This window comes from Galeopterus variegatus, unplaced genomic scaffold, assembly GCF_000696425.1.
Source record: "Galeopterus variegatus unplaced genomic scaffold, G_variegatus-3.0.2 Scaffold664, whole genome shotgun sequence".
NCBI classification, from domain to species: Eukaryota; Metazoa; Chordata; class Mammalia; order Dermoptera; family Cynocephalidae; genus Galeopterus; species Galeopterus variegatus.
The window spans coordinates 313,128-330,175 of NW_007726775.1; the positions used below are offsets into that span (position 1 = coordinate 313,128).

General features: G+C 35.9%; 1 protein-coding gene across 1 annotated transcript in view; it reads left to right on the forward strand.

Moving 5' to 3' along the window:
• Window positions 1-17,048, forward strand: part of ALMS1 (Alstrom syndrome 1) — a 201,300-nt gene that overhangs the window by 47,644 nt on the left and 136,608 nt on the right. The window contains exon 6 of the mRNA XM_008571165.1: window positions 1,638-1,797. Coding sequence (XP_008569387.1) covers window positions 1,638-1,797 — 160 coding nt within the window. The remainder of the gene's footprint in view (window positions 1-1,637; window positions 1,798-17,048) is intronic.

Here is a 17,048-nt window from a genome sequence, read left to right on the forward strand (position 1 = left end):
AGTGTTGCTCCCGCACCTCGCTCAGCCAGTGAGCGGGAACCGGTCTGTATGTGGGATCCGAACCCTCGGCGGGAGCAACGCCGCGCTTCCCAAGCGGCGCACTGTAGCAGTGCGCCGCCGGGCCGGCCCTAGTTTTAGTCATTTTTGATTCTTTCTTTGTTATTGATTAAAAATTGGGAGATAAATCAATCACTTTTTTTCCTCCTGGCTTCTCTTGTTTAAACTAGTAATGAAGATCTGCTGATCTCTTGAATAAATACTTCTAATTATTCTACATTTTGTTTTGTGTTACCTGCTCTAATCTGCATTTTGAAGCTTTGATATAATGAAATTTTACTGAAGTCAAGATTATAATAGAAGCTTTTTCTTCCTACATTTGGAAGCTATGGGGAGAAACTGCTACTAAACATTCACACTGCCTCTCACAATTATCTTTGTATCTATTTCATATATGACATGAACGATACTTCAGGAAGGTCCCCTTCAGAAGTGGGGTAATTGGAAACTAAGAACATGCTGTGTGTAGAGCAGGGCTTCTTAGCACTGTTATCATTTTGGGTTGGATAATTCTTTGTCATCAGGGCTGTCCTGTGTATTTGAGGATGTTTTGCAGCATCCCTGACCCTACTCACTAAATACAAGTAGCATCCCCTTTCCCCCAAGTTATGATGGTGAAAAATGTCTTCAGACATTGCCAAATGTCCCTTGGTAGGTGCAAAATCTTGCCCAGTCAAGAACCACTGGTCTAGAGAAACCTATGTGGGCAGTAGATGTAGAATACTTATTTTCACACTTTGCAACTTCCTAAGAATGTTTATTGCTACGCAATGAAAAAACTGAGAAAAGGGTATAGGAAAATTCACACTTATGTACATTTTTAGTTTCCTTCCTGAGAGAGCATGACTGGAATAATCTATTTAGGGATAGAAAGAAACCTAAAAATGGTATATGTTTTTATGTAAGAATATACTGTGAATTTGATGAAAAGTTGTGTATATTTATGTGTTAATTTCACTAATATTGGTTTCTAGTTTCTTTTCTAGCAAGGACTTCTTGGGGTCTTATGAAACAATAGGAATTTCTTCTTTATCAGCTAATTTTTACTTGACTATCAATTTATATTTTCTACTACTTTTGTTTCAAGAAGTTTGAGGACATATTTTTTTGGTATCTGATCACAGTTGTGGTTCTTTGATGCTCTTATTTTTCTTCTAAACATTTTGGAGTTTTTGGAAAATATTCCTGTTCTCTCTTTTCTTCTTACTTTTTCCTCCCCATAGCACACCTTTCTCCCTTAAAAAAAATCCACTAGCTTTTCAAGAATAATACCATAGTTCGAATCCTGCAATGATTATTATAAAGAGCAAACTTCTGAGTAATTGAACATTTGTAGGCCAACTATCTGTAATAGTCTGTATATGGAGATTTCCAAACCTTCAGAATGATTTGTAGAGTTGTCAGAGTTGACTAAACAAGATATGATCTATATATGAATTAAGGAGGGCTAGGAATATGATCTTTAGTAACTAGTATAATTGCTCATTATTCATTTTTATAAAAATGAGGTTTGTTTTTTAGCAGATGAAGTCTGAAATTTATATAATCTTATTTTCTTGATTTATTTCCTTTTTTCATAGGTAGGTCAGTCTAACATGGGCAATAGTCAGTCTTTTTCATCTTTATTGCCTCAATTTGTTCCTCATGAGCCAACCAGAGAGTTGGAATATCACTCTTCAAATCTCAGAATGTTGAGGGTATCTCCTGACACTGTGCCAGCGACTCTCAAACATTTAGCAGGTATGTAGAAAAAGGAGGTATTAAATGTCATCTTATGGTTAGCTTGTGAAAAATATTTTCTTGTTGCCTATCTATTTTTTTTTTATTTTTGAACTCCTATAATAATATTAATACTTTGGGTTAGATGTGTTTATAAATCCTGTCTTAGACTGTTCTGGCTGCTATTAAGAAAAAAAACCCTTTAAATATGGCTGAAGTACGGCCGTTTACAGCAGAAATTTATTTTGCACGGTTCTGGAGACTGGGAAGTCCAAGATCAAGTTGCTGGCAGATTTGGGTCTGGTGAGGGCCTGTTTCTTATAGATGATGCCTTCTTGCTGTGTCCTCATATGGTGGGAGGGGTGAGGGATCTCTCTGAAGTCTTTTTTTATAATTGGCACTAATTCCAAAGGCCCCACCTCTTAATACCATCACTGTGGGGGATAGGATTTCAACATATAAATTTTGGGCGGACATAAACAATACCATAACAAATCCCCAGATCCTTTATTAGAGGAACCATTTGATTTTTCGTTGCATTCTCTATGACATTATTTAGAACTGAATTACATGGAGGAGTGTGATTTTAGAGTCAGTTTGCTTTTTTATTCTTTCATGTGATTTGAAAGATAAAGGAATTGATTGAGCTCAAGAGGACAAGAGTGGATGCAAATATGTTGTACAGAAGAGGTTGAGAGAGGGCCAGCCCGTGGCTCACTTGGTAGAGTGCGGTGCTGATAACACCAAGGCCGCGGGTTCGGATCCCATATAGAGATGGCCGGTTTGCTCACTGGCTGAGCATGGTGCTGACAACACCAAGCCAAGGGTTGAGATCCCCTTACCGGTCATCTTTATTAAAAAAAAAAAAAAAAAAGAAGAGGTTGAGAGAGATCAGTTTTGAGGAAGAAAGCAAGATTTTCTGCTGTGGGAGGTGAGGAGTGCTGGAGGTAGATTAGGGGGTTTGAGGAGAGTGACTTGGTGAAGACTAGAATTTATGTTGAAGTGAATATGAGATGGAGCAGTAAAGGACAAAAGGATTGTCAGGTAATTCTGAGGCATCAGCTAAGGTTGGAGATAATGATTTTATAATGTTGCTAGTCTGCATAGAATCTTTGATTTTTTTCCTAATAAAACTCAGGAATGGAGAAGATAAATTATAGTATAGATCCTGCGTTGAGGTATTCATTGAGAGAAGGGTATTGTAGAAGGATAGCAGTGGAGTGGAATCAGTGGGAGAAGAGTTGATCAGCTATTGGTTTCAGCCTACATAGGGAAAGAGAAGCCAGAAGAGTTGTTAGTCTGAGAGAAAATAGGACCAGAGATTTATTTATGAAGTTGACTAGATGACATGAGAATAAATTACTGAGAGAGCTAGAAGAATGGGTAATTTTAGTCAGATTGAGTTAGTAGATTTAAATGAGGATCTGTTTGAAGGGTGATTAGATCCATTAAATAGCCCTGGGATTGGATAGTAAAAGTTGAATAAAGATCACTGGAGTAAGTAAGATTTTGAAGCTATCTTATTTGATTCATTAACTATGTTTAAATCTTTTCAGATTAATGTAGGATTTGGTGTTTAGGAAGAGCCTGTGAATTGAACATTGAAGTCTTCAAAAAATGAGTGGGAGTTTTTTGAACTGGTAGTTGCAAGAAGAAAGTGATAGGTGAAGAAAAGAATAGAAAATGTGTGTGAGGCCTAAGCTTTAAAAAGGAGGTCTTGTTTGTATGTTTTTTGTTTGTTTGAGGAGGATGGAAAGTAGGTGAGCAAATCGTTCTGAGAAGTAATTAGATTTCAACTTCCATCTCGCCTCTTTTCTTGGGTCCATGGTATGTGGGAGAAGGCTACACAGGCAGTAGTATTATCAAGGGGAAAACCAAGATTTTTTATAAGGCAAAAAGATGGATATTATTTTATGAAAAATTTGAAAAAAGTTGTTTATTAAATAGCAGCAGTATGGTTTCAAAGAGGAAAGGTTGGGAAGGGAGGAATAAATACAGGTTGAGTATTCCTTATCCAAAATGATTGGGACCAGAAGTGTTTTGGATTTCAGAGTTTGGAATATTTGTATTATACTTACCAGTTCAGTATCCCTAATCCAAAAATCTGAAATCTAAAATGATCCAATGAGAATTTCCTGTTTTTGTGACCTTTGAGTGTCATATCAGTGCTCAAAAAGTTTTGGATTTTGGAGCATTTCAGATTTTGGATTTTTGGATTAGGGATGCTCAACCTGTGGTAGGAGCAACCAAGTAGAGAAAACAGAGCAGTAACAGATTGAGGGGACAGGAGACTGGTAATGTTTGTCTTTTGTCTGTACTATGGATTTCATTGATGAGCATAATTGAAATGACTGCCCTCAAATATTCTAATTTTATCAGAAGTAATTTTGATGCCAGAACTATCTGAAAATCCCAGCTCTGGTCTGGTCTCAGAGATAAGATAAAGCGTGTCATAGGATTTGAGAAGGCCGTTGTATTAGGGTTCTCCAGAGAATACCAATAGGATATATACCAAAGGGGTCTTTGAAAATTTGTGGAAAGATTCGTTTTACCTTTTATTTCTCTTTTTCCATGAACTTTTTGAGGTACCCATGTACACAGATAGATGAGTTGTGCATCACATAACAACGGGATAATGCATTGTTAGGTGATTTCATCATCGTGTGAATATCATAGAGTGTACTGACACAAACCTAGATGGAATAGCCTACTACATACCTAGGCTCTGTGGTATAGCCTATGGCTCCTAGGCTACAGGTAGAGCATGTTACTGTCCTAAATACTGTAGGCAATTATAATGCAATGGTAAGTATTTGTGTATCTAAACATAGAAAAGGTACAGTAAAAATATGTTATTATAACCTTATGGGACTATTGTTCTATATGTAATATGTGTTTATGAAAACGTAGTTACGCAGTGCATGACTATAGATATATGAGAGGGGATTTAGTAGGGGAATTGGCTTACATGATTATGGAAGTTGACAAGTCCCACAATAATAGGCTGTGCTAATTGTGTAATTCTCAGAACAAGGCCAAAGGCCTGAGAACCTGAAGTTCTGATGTCCAAGGGCAGAAGAAGGGTGTCCCTGCTTCAGAAGAAAAAGAGAAAATTCACGTTTCCTCTGCCTTTTTGTTCTATGCAGGCTCTCAGCCAATTGGGTGGTATCTACCCACATTGGGTGAGGGTAGATCTTCCTTAGTCCACTGATTTCAAATGCCAGTCTCTTCCAAAAACACCCTTACAGCTATCTGGGTAGATAATCCAGTCAGATTGACACCTGGCATCACAGGCATCGTGTCTGGAAATGTCTTTTTGTGGCTCTCTTTTAGGAAATATAGCATGGCTTGGTAAAAAAAAATTCTCAGGTTGCAATCTATTCATCCCCCACCCCCCCAACTATATCCTTTGAAATTATCCTAAAGTTTTTGGAGAGTATGTTTTATTGTCGCCCTCACCTCCCCCACTCTTTTTTCTCTTAGCATTTTAGTTTGGGAAGTTTATATTGACCTTTATTTATTTATTTATATATTTTTATTGAAACATGATTGATTGTACGTATCTGTGGGGCACAGCATTGGATATCAATACCTGTGTGCAATACGGGATGCTCAAATCAGGATAGTCTGTTCAACACTACACAATGTAATCTTTTTTGTAGCCCTTTACCAATTTCTTGGTTCTTCCCCTCCTCCTCTTTCTTTCTCACCTCTGATGGCCTCAGTTCTGTTCTCTCCTTTTGTAAATTCAACGAATTTATATTGACCTATCTTAAAGCTTACTGATTCTTTCCTTGGTTGTGTTTGGTGTACTGATGAGCCCATCAAAGGCATCATTTATTCTGGTACATCGTTTTTGATTTTAAATTCCTAATCTGATAATTCCAAAGTCTCTGCTGTATCTGAGTCTGTTTTTCCGACTGTTTTTGCCTTTTAGCCTCCTTTGTAATTTTCTGTTGAATACTGGGCCAGATGTATTAGATAAAATGAACTGAAGTAAATAGATCTTTAGTGTGAGATTTTAAGTTTATCTGGCTAGTTAGACTGTGTTTACTGTTTTAGGTAGCTGTGGTGTGAGATAGTAAAATTTTCTTTGGTATTCTTTTTTAAATCTCCCCTGCTGTCTTTTGGTTTCCTAGAGATTCCTTCTTAAGGGGAGCCTGAGGCTTGCATTCCTCTATCTACAATCCCTTTTGCAGGGTCCCCGTTGATGCAGTGGAAAGGTGTGGAGAGGAGGGGTTGCATTCTAATAATCCTTTGATTAGGACTCAGTCTTTTAGTGAGCCTGTGTCCCTGGACCACTATCCTCACAGGTACTTCTCAGCATCTTCCCCTTCCTTCGGTAAGACAGGAAGGATAGAGGAAGCTGGCATTGGTAAAATAGTTTCTTTTGAGTTCAGTCAAAATTCAGTTGTATTTCTATGCAATAGCAGTGGATATTTCAAAAGTGAAATTAAGAAGTCTCATTTATAATACCATCAAAAAGATTAAAACGTTTAGAATTAACAAAGAAGTGAAAGACTTGTACACTGAAAACTAAAAAATATTGTTGAAAGAAATCAAGAGGACCTAAATAATGACATACCATGCTTAAAGAACAAAACGGTTAGTTTTAAAATGGTTTTTTAAAAATGGTTAGTTTTCCCCCTCCCCTGCCAGAAGTATGAAGATATTTTTGTCCAGTCTTCATCCCAAGAGCCTAGTGGGGCTCCTGGAAGTAAAACTTCTGAAAGTGTGTAGTCTCCCCTAAAGCTGGGTCCCAGGAGTTTTAATCTCTAAAGTGAATTCATGCTCAACCTCCAGCAGTTCATCAATTATAGTTTAATTTTTCCTACCGTTTACTGGCTTCAGCAGCTTCTGTTCCAGATGAGCTGTGATTCTCTGTTTTCTCGCATCTCTCTAGTTTTTAGAGTGGTGGTTTACCCTGTGAACTCAATTCTCTGTTTGATGTAAGAAGAGTTGTTGATTTTCAGTCTGTTACAACTTTTTTCTCGTGAGGATGGGAATGACTTCTAACCTCTTTACATGTTGGACTAGAAAAGCCTCCTTTATTTTTTTAAGTGTTTAGAGATATAATAAAAGCAACTAAGCTAGAGCTTTGGAATGAAAATTGATGTATTTAGAATGAAAATTGATGTATTTAGAATGAAAATTGAAACCATTTATCATTATTTTTTTAAACAGTTTTATTGAGATATAATTCACATAACATAAACTTTACCCATTTAAAGTGTACAAATCAAAGAGTTGTGCAAACATCACCAGGATTTAATTTTAGAACATTTTTATCCCCCCAAAGAAAAACCTGTACTCATTAGCTGTCACTCCCTATTCCATATCCTCTCAGTATCCCAGCCCTAGGCCATCACTAATCCACTGTTTCTATAAATTTGCCTATTCTGGACATTTTCACATAAATGAAATCATACTGTACATGGTCTTTTGCGACTGGCTTATTTCACTTTGCATAATTTTGTCAAGGTTTATCCATGTTATAGCATGTATCAGTACTCATTCCTTTTTTTATTGCTAGATAATAGTCCATGGTATGGATATATATCACATTGTGTTTATCTGTTTATCAGTTGATGGATATTTGGGTGGTTCCACTCTTTGGTTATGAATAATGTTGCTATAAACATTCATGTACAAGTTTTTGTGTAGGCATATATTTTCATGTCTCTTTGATATATATCTAGGAATAGAATTGCTCGTTCAGATGTTTATCATTTTGAGGAACTGCTAAGCTGTTTTCCAAAGTATGTGTACCATATTGCATTTCTACCAGCAATACGAGGATTCCAATTTCTCTACATCCTCAGCAACACTTGTTGTTTTCTGTCTTTTTGATTATAGCCACTGTGATGGATAAGTTGTATCTTATTGTGATTTTGATATACATTTCCATAATGGCTAATGATATTGAGCCTCCTTTTTTGTGTTTATTGGCCATTTGTATACCTTCCTTGGGGAAATATCAGTTCAGATCTTTTGCCCATTTTAAAATTGTGTAATTATTATTTAATTATTGTGTTTAAAGAGTTCTTTATATGTTATGAGTACAAATCCATTATTAGGTATATCATTTGCAAAAACTTATTCCCAGTTAGTGGGTCGTCTTTTTATTTACTTGATGGTATTGATTGCACCACAAAGTTTTTAATTTTGAAGTACACTTCTTTTTTTAAAGATTTTAAGAATTTTAAAATTCTTAAAATTTTAAAAAAGTTGTGGTAAAATGCAAATAGCATAACATTTACTATCTTTATTTTTAAGTGTATGGGGTACTTCAAAAAGTTTGTGGAAAAATCAAATTAAAAGATAATATGAATCTTTTCATGAACTTTTTGAAGTACCCTTATAAAGTTTGGTAGCATTGAGTACATTTGCTTTGTTATGCTACCGTCACCATCATCCATTCACAGAACTCTTTTTATTTTGTAAAACTGAAACTATACCTGTTAAACAGTGACTCTCCTTTCATCCCTCTCCTCAGTCCCTGGCACCCACTATTCTACTTTCTGTCTATGAGTTTGACTACTCTGGGTACCATATATAAGTAGAATCATAACAGTATTTGTCTTTTTGTGACTGGCTTAGTTCATTTAGATATTTTCAACATTTCCCCATAGTGTAACATGGATCAGATTGCATTGAATTTGTAGATTAGTGCCATGTTTTGTTCTTTAAACACGGCATATCTTTCCATTTATTTAGATCTTCATTTCTTTCAACAATATTTTTTAGTTTTCAGTGTACAAGTCTTGCACTTCTTTAATTCTAAGTGTTCTAATCTTTCTTTTTTATGGTATTATACATGGGATTGTTTTCTTAATTTCACTTCTGGGATATTCATTGCTATTGCAGTTTTGTATGTTAAACTTGAAGCCTGAAATCTTGCTGAACTACTTGTTTCTTAATTCTAATAATTTTTGTGTGGATATCTTATAATTTTATATAGAGGGCCATGTCATCTGTGAATAGAGGTAGTCTTAATTTTTTCCAGTCTGGATGCCTTCAGTATATTTTATATCCCCCCCCCCCAATTGCCCTGACTAGAACCTTCAGTACAGTGATGAATAGAAGTGGCAAGAGTGAACATCTTGTCTTGTCTTGATCTTAGTGGGAAAGTATCCAGTCTTTTACCATTATGTATGATACTAGCTGTGGTATTTTTGTAGATACCCTTTATCAGGTGGATGAAGTTCCTTTTCATTCCTAGTTTTTAGAGCATTTATATCATGCAAGGGCATTGGATTTTGTCAGATGTTTTTCTGCATCCTTTATGATGATCGTAAGGTTTTTATCCTTTATTCTAAGAATATGATACATTATTAATTGATTTTCATATGTTGAATCAACCTTGCAGTCTCAGTTACATATCCCACTTGGTTAGGGCATATACTCTTGTTTATATGTTGCTGGATTCAGTTTGCCAGTTTTTTTGTTTTGTTTTGTTTTGTTATTAAGAATTTTGTGTCTATATTCATAATAAATATCGGTCTGTAGTGTTCATTTCTTCTGATGTTTTTGCCAGGTTTTGGTACAGGGGTAATACTGGTACCATAAGTTGAATTGGGAAGTATTTCCTCATTTTCTAATTTTTGGAAGAGTTTGTAAAAGACTGGTATTAATTGGGTTTTGAATAGAATTCACTGTGAAACTTCCTGGGCTGTTCTTTGTAAGAAGTTTTAAAATTACTAATTCCATCTCTTTTCCTATTATAAGTCTATATATTAGATTTTATATTTTTTATGAATCAGTTTTTGCAATTTGTGTCTTATGTGGAATTTGTCTTATGTGAAATTTGTCAGCTAGGTTATATAATTTGTTGGCATATAGCTGTTGTATTCCCATATAATCCCTTTTATTTCAGTAAGGTTGGTAGTAATGCCCTCTCTTTCATTCCTGATTTTAGTAATTTAAGTTTTCCATTTTTTTCTTGGTGAATCTATCTAAATTCTGTCAATTTTGTTGATCTTTCCAATGAAATAAAGTTTTGTTTCTATACTTTTTCTAATGTCTATTTTTCTCTACTTTTCTGAATTCTATTTCATTTATTTCCATTTTGGTCTTTATTATTTCCTTCCTTCCACTTGCTTTGAATTTAGTTTGTGCTTTTTTCTGTTTCTGAAGATGGATGGTTAGGCTACTGATTAAGGTGGACAGTTAGGCTAAAATTTTTCTTCTTTTTAATGTAAATATTTGTAGAAATTGGTAAATTTCTTTCTTTTTTTTGGAAAGATGACCAGTAAAGGGATCTTAACCTTGACTTGGTGTTGTCAGCACCACTCTCTCTCAAGTGAGCTAACCGGCCAACCCCATATAGGGATCCAAACCTGTGACCTTGGTGTTATCAGCACCACACTCTCCCAAGTGAGCCCGGTCTGGCCCTAGGAATTGATAAATTTGTAAGCACTGCTTTAGGTGCATGTCCTAAGTTTTGGTTTATTTTATTTTTGTTTTAATTCATCTAAAAGTATTTTCCAGTTTCAATTTTGATTTTTCTTCCTTGACCCATTGGTTATTTAGGAATATGTTGTTTAATTTCCATATATTTATGAATTTCCTTCTGTTATTGATATTTTGCTTGATTGCGTTTTTTTGTTGGAAGACATAATTTGTATGATTTCAGTCCTTTTAAGTTTTATTGAAGCTTTTTTAATGTGCCAACATATAGTTTATCCTGTAGAACATACACATTCTTCTCAAGCACAAACTGTATTCTGCTGTTGTTAGGTGATGTGTTCTAAAGATGTCTCTTAGTTCTAGTAGGTTTATGTGTTCAAGTCTTCTGTATCCTTGTTGATCTTCTGCCTAGTTGTTTTCTCCATTTTCAAAAGTAGGATATTGAAGTCTTCCACTGTTATTGTTCAATTGTCTGTTTCTCCTTCTCTCTCGGATTTGCTTTATGTATATTGGGACTACAATGTTAGGTCCATACATGTTTATAATTGTTACATATTCCTGTTGAACTGACCTTTTTGTTGTTATAAATTGTCCCTCTTTATTTTTAGTAATGGTTTTTGTTTTAAAGTGTATTTTGTCTTATGTTAGTATAGACACTCTAAATTTTACAGTTGCTATTTGCATGGTTTGTCTTTTTCATCCCTTTACTTTCAACCTATTTGTGTTTTTTAACCTAAAATGTATCTCCTGTCAACAGTGTACATAGTTAGTCATCCTTTGGTGTCTGTGGGGGATTGGTTCCAGTACCTCCTGTGTTTACCAAAATTCCTGGATGCTCAAATCCCTCATATAAAATAGTGTAGTCTCTGCATATATGCACATCCTCTTGTGTGCTTTAGATCATCTCTAGATTACTTAAAATATGTAATACATTGTAAATAGATGTTATATTGTTTAGGGAATAATAAGAAAAAAATGTCTGTACTTGTTCAATACAGAAACAACTTTTTTCCAAATATTTTTGATCTGTGGTTGGTTGAATATGATGTAGGACACATAAATAAGGCCAAAAGTAGTTAAATCTAGAGTTTTTATTTTTTAACCCTACCTGACAATCTTTGCCTTTTGATGTGACTGTTTAACCCATTCACATTTAATGTCATTATTGATATGATTGGATTTACATTTTTCAGTTTACTTTTTGTTTTCCATCTGTCTTTTGCCTTTCTTTATTCTTCTGTTCCTTCTTTACTACTTTTTATTGCATTAAGTGAATATCTTCTAGTGTGACACTTTAATTTCTTTAATGATTTTCTAGCTAGCTTTTAAAGGTTATATTCTTGGTGGTTAATCTAGGGTTTATAGTACTTATCTGAATTTATCAGAATATATTTCCAATTTTTACTAACTTAATTCTAGTGTGATATAGAAACTTTACTCCTGTATAGCTCTAGTTCCTCTTCCTTTCTTTTGTGCTATTATTATACATATTACAAGTGTTACAAACCTCAAAGTGTTACATTGTTATAATTATATAATGTTATATATTTTAAAGAAGCTAAAAGGAGGAGAGGAACTATTTATTTACAGAGTTTGTTATATTAACCTTCTTATTTACTATTTCTTGTTCTCTTAATTTGTTCCTGTGGATTTGTTACCATCTGGTATCATTTCTGTATTCCACTCCAGCTTAGCCCCCACTCACCTCCTTTTGCTGTCAATGTCAAATAGATTACATTTCTACATGTTCTAGCCCACAAAATACGATTATATGCTAATTGTTTTATGTATTTTAAAACTGCTTTTAAAATCAGTTAGAATATAGGAAAAGAAATACACAAGTATATATATATATATTTTGGTAGTTCAGTACCTTTATTAGCAGTATTTGTTTTGTCATGTAAATTTGAGTTAATATCTAGTGTTACTTGCTTTCAGCCTGCAGAACTTTCTTTAGAATTTCCTGTAAGATATGTCTCCAACCAACAAATTCTCTGTTTTTGTGTATCTGGGAATGTTTTCTTTCTTATATTTGAAAGATAGTTTTACTCGGTTTAGAATTCTTGGTTGACAATCATTTTCTTTTAGCACTTTGGTATGTTTCTCCACTGTCTTCTGCCCTTCATTGTTTCTTATGAGAAGTCAGCTGCTATCTTATTCATGTTCTCTTGTGTATAATTTATTTTCTGTAGCTACTTTAAAGATATTCTCTTTGTCTCTGTCTTTCAGTGTTTTGAATCTTATGTGTCTTGGTGTGAATCTCTGCGTTTATTCTACTTTGAGCTTACTGTGTTTCTCAGACATTTTGTTAATGTCTTTCATCTAATTGGGAAGTTTTCAGCCATCATTTCTTTTAGTTTTTTTTCTGTTCCTTTCTCTTTTCTTTTCTTTTTTTTTAAAGATGACCGGTAAGGGGATCTTTACCCTTGACTTGGTGTTGTCAGCACCATGCTCTCCCAAGTGAGCTAACCAGCCATCCCTGTAAAGGGATCCGAACCCGTGGCCTTGGTGTTATCAGCATCAAACTCTCCCAAGTGAGCCATTGGCTGGCCCCTCCTTTCTCTTTTCTATCTCAGTTACTGGGAGGAAAATGGAGACAGACTGGTCAGGCTCCCTCACCTCATATTCAGCTGAGCATGGCTCAGCCAGTCTGTTGTAAATATGTTAGTAGCACATGTGTGCCCAGGTTCCTTGACTCTCTGACTTGCACCTGTGTTCTTTGGTTATCTTACTCTAGTATAAAGGACAATGGCTCTGATACACTAGGGAAATGAGCTCACGTCCGAATAAAGCGTGTCAACCTTGCCAACGGCTCCCAGGATCTTTTTCCACTTACTTAGCTTGTGACCTGCATATGAGGGGTCTGTGACCCAGTCTGCACTGGATTGGTTTGAAGGGTCAGTGACCCAGCCTGATAGTTACATGCCTTACACCCCAATACACATAAATCAGTGCACTTAATCTCATCTCACAGGTCTTTGAGCCTTTGTTCATTTTTCTTTATTTTTTGTTTGTTTGGTCTTCAGGTTGCATGATCTCTATTGGATGATTTATCTTCATGTTTTTTGATTCTTATTTTGTCTACCAATATCTACTGTTGAGCTTCTAATTAATTTTTTATTTCAATTGTCATGCTTTTTTCCTCTTTGAACATGTTTATAATAGCCGGTTTTAAGTCTTTGCTGGCTGGCTAAGTTCAACATGTGGACCCCTTTAAAGGCAGTTTCTTTTCTTTTTTCGACAGCTGCCCAGTACAGGGATTTGAACCCTTGACCTAGGTGTTACAATACCACACTCTGACCAACTGAGCTGACCAGCCAGCCTAAGGCAGTTTCTGTTGCCTACTTTGTTTTTTCCTTGTGTGAATGGGTCATACTTTGCACGTCTCTAAATTTTTTGTTGTAAACTGAACATTTTAGATAATATCTGATTGCAACTTTGGATACTGTTTTCTTTTCTGGGGTGGGAATGTTTGATGTTGTTTTCCTTATTTGGTTATTTCATTTCTGGTTTGAAATGATTCAGTGAAATCTCTTTCCCCCACAGTGTTCAGTTTCTGAATTTGTTTATTAGAAAGTGTAGGCTTTGGCATGTGTTTAGTCCCCCTGACCTGCACTTCCCCCTGTTGACTGTGGTTTTAGCTTTGTTCTTTTTTACTGTTTCTTTCTTTGGTCTCCCTGTTAAGTTTCTGTCTTGTCATCCCCTATTGGTATTAGCTGTTAGCTACAAGCAAGTTAGCACATTGCTTTGTTTTCAGCAATGACTTTGGGCGTAAATTCCTTCACAGTCTGATCTAATTAATGCCAGGCCCTTTTGTAGGGGTATTCTTTGGGCCAATCTTTGATCTTCCTCTGATCTCAGGAAGTTTCTTCTTAGTTGTCTGCTTCTGTGTTTCTCTCTTTTAAACATCTAGCTTGGGCCGGCCCCATGGCTCACTCGGGAGAGTGCGACGCTGGTAGCGCTGAGGCCACAGGTTCGGATCCTATATAGGGATGGCAGGTGTGCTCACTGGCTGAGCGTGGTGCAGACAACACTGAGCCAGGGGTTACGATCCCCTTACCAGTCCAAAAAAAAAAAAAAAAAGTCTAGCTTGTTTACAATATTGCTTGTTGCTGTCACATAGCTACCAGTTTCCTGTTCATTGTTCACCACCAAGATCTCTGTTGTTTTTGCCAATGTCCTTAGGTTTGAGCTTCCTCATGCTCTGTTCCAAATAAAGCCAGTCCAAAAAAAAAAAAAAAAGTCTAGCTTGTTTACAATATTGCTTGTTGCTGTCACATAGCTACCAGTTTCCTGTTCATTGTTCACCACCAAGATCTCTGTTGTTTTTGCCAATGTCCTTAGGTTTGAGCTTCCTCATGCTCTGTTCCAAATAAAGTTAATCTCCTTTGGAGATGTGTGAAGCTCTCTGTTATGGCTCGCCTCTCCTGGACAGAAGTTTTGTGCCTCTGGGAGTGGGTACAGTGGTCCACTTCTCTTGGAATAATGCAACCCTTCTCTATCACTGTGGTACTGAATGGGAATGGTAGTCCCTACTCTTCTTCAATTGCCTCTCCTGGAGTGGAACCTCCACCCTATGAGTGAACTGGAGTAGGGGCAATTAGAGTCTAGTATTCTCAGCTTGCCATGTTTGGGATAAATCTTCCACTCTACAAAGGGGGACTAGCTGGAGGTAGATTGCCCTTTGTGTTCTTCTTTCACAGCCTTTCTCCCATGATATCCTTTCTGTGCTGCCTTGCTACCTGATAGATAATTTCTAGTGATGAACACTCTGGTACCATTTTAATTATTTGGTTATCTTTCACCCCCACCAAGAAGACCCTGAGCTCATGAGTATTATGGTGTAAGTCCAGAAATTAAGAATCAGTATTATGTGCTGCCTTGCCATCGAGAACTGGGAGGGCCTCAAAAGACCTAACCACAAGTTTCTTTGTTCTTGTCAGATATGCCCTCCTCCAAGTGGGAAATGTTCCCACCCAGCTAGTTACCCTATCAACCAGACCAGCTGTATTTCACCTGGTACTCATCCTAATGGGTTTCACCCCCTGCCAGTCCGTGAAATTATTCAAACAAGTCAATCACATCTTCCTATGTGAACCAGGGTTCACCCTGTCTTATTACCACAACTGCCTCCTATAGTTCCTGCTTGCTCATTCAGGGCCCAGGTGCAATCCCTGTGTGGCCCTGCCTGGCCTGGTGTCTTTCTCCCCCGGGCTGTGAGTATATGTGACTAATAAACTACTGTCAATCTCATCTGTGCAGTTTTGGGTATCATGTATTTGGCCTATCCCTTCAAGCAGGAATTCCTCCCTCACCAGTGGGGTGAAGAGGAGGTGAATAAAAGAAATGTTTATGTCTGTGTTTAATAAATATTGTATTGAAATGGGCCCTTGATATCAGTTGCCCTGATTCCTTATTTTTAATTCATAAACCTCTGGGTACTATGTTATGATGGGCAGAAAGGGACTACTGAGCTATGGTTCAACTTGAGTTTGAGATACGAATCAAGATAATTTGAGTGTGTTGAAGTGGCTGCACTCAGTAGAATTTGAGAGCTCAGAGTACAGGACAGATTGGAAATAGAATGACAATCTTGGGTCTGGATTATTGAAAATTGGTGACACCACTGGCAAGTAGGGAATAAATTTAGTTTTGGACGTACTGAGTTTGATTTGTCAGGAGAACATTCAGTCTGAAGTGTCCTCAAAGCCAGTTGAAGAAATGGGAAGTGTAGATTTAAAAGATTTCAATAATGCATGATTAAATTATGCCATAAGAATTAGTTGAGCTTTCTGAGGGAGCATGGGTATAGAGAAAATCAAAATACCAAGGACAGAACCTTATGGAATACAATAGCAGAAAAGGGGGCCAATAGGGAACACAGAAAAAGGACAGATATTTGGTTAAATTCTTACTCAGGTTAGTTCTTACCCTTACAGTTTCCATTCCCACATTTTAGTTCCATCACATCACCCTGAATTTTGTTGCATGTACATTCAGAATTTTCTGTCTTCTTGGAGGATTTATTCTTTATCATTATGTAGTATTCTTTGTCCCTAGTAATTTTCTTTGTTCTGAAGTCTCCTTTATCTGATATTATAGCCATTCCTACTTTTAAAAAAATTAATGTTTGTACAATAGTTCTTTTTCTATCTTTTTACTTTCAATCTTCCTATGTCATTATGTTAGAGTGAATTTTTTGTAAACGTCATATAATTGGGTCCTGTTTTTAAAATTCACTCTGCTAATATCTGTATTTTAGTTGGTGTACTTATACCATTTGCACTTTAAGTATTGATATATTAGGCCTTAAGTCTGCAATTTTATTATTATTATTTTTCTTTCTCTCTTGCCTTGCCTTACTATGGATTACATGAACCTATTTTAGAATTCCATTCTAGAGTATTTTGAATATATTGCTTTGTATTGTTTTCTTTGTAGTAACTCTAGGTATTACAATATTATATGCGTAATGTATGACAGTCTACTGATATCACTTTTTACCACTGGAAGTGTAGTTAGTTGTCTTTATCGTTCCCACTTTTAAAGTATAATTGTTTACGTATGTCCTTTACATTTTTAATATTTCCTTTACATACACTGAAGACTATAGTATATGGTGTTAAAATTTTTGCTTTAGTTATTGAATATGTCTTAAGAGAGTCATGAAGAGAATTATAGTATGTTATATTTACCTTTATTTTTTACCTATTCTGTTCTTTTTTCCCCTAAACTTTAAAGCCTTTTATTGTGATTTCCTTTCTGTTTGGAGAACTCAGCCATTCTTTGAGGGTGGGTTCTATTAGCAATGAATTCTATTTGTTTTCTTCATCTGAAGATGTCTTTATTTCCCATTTATTTTT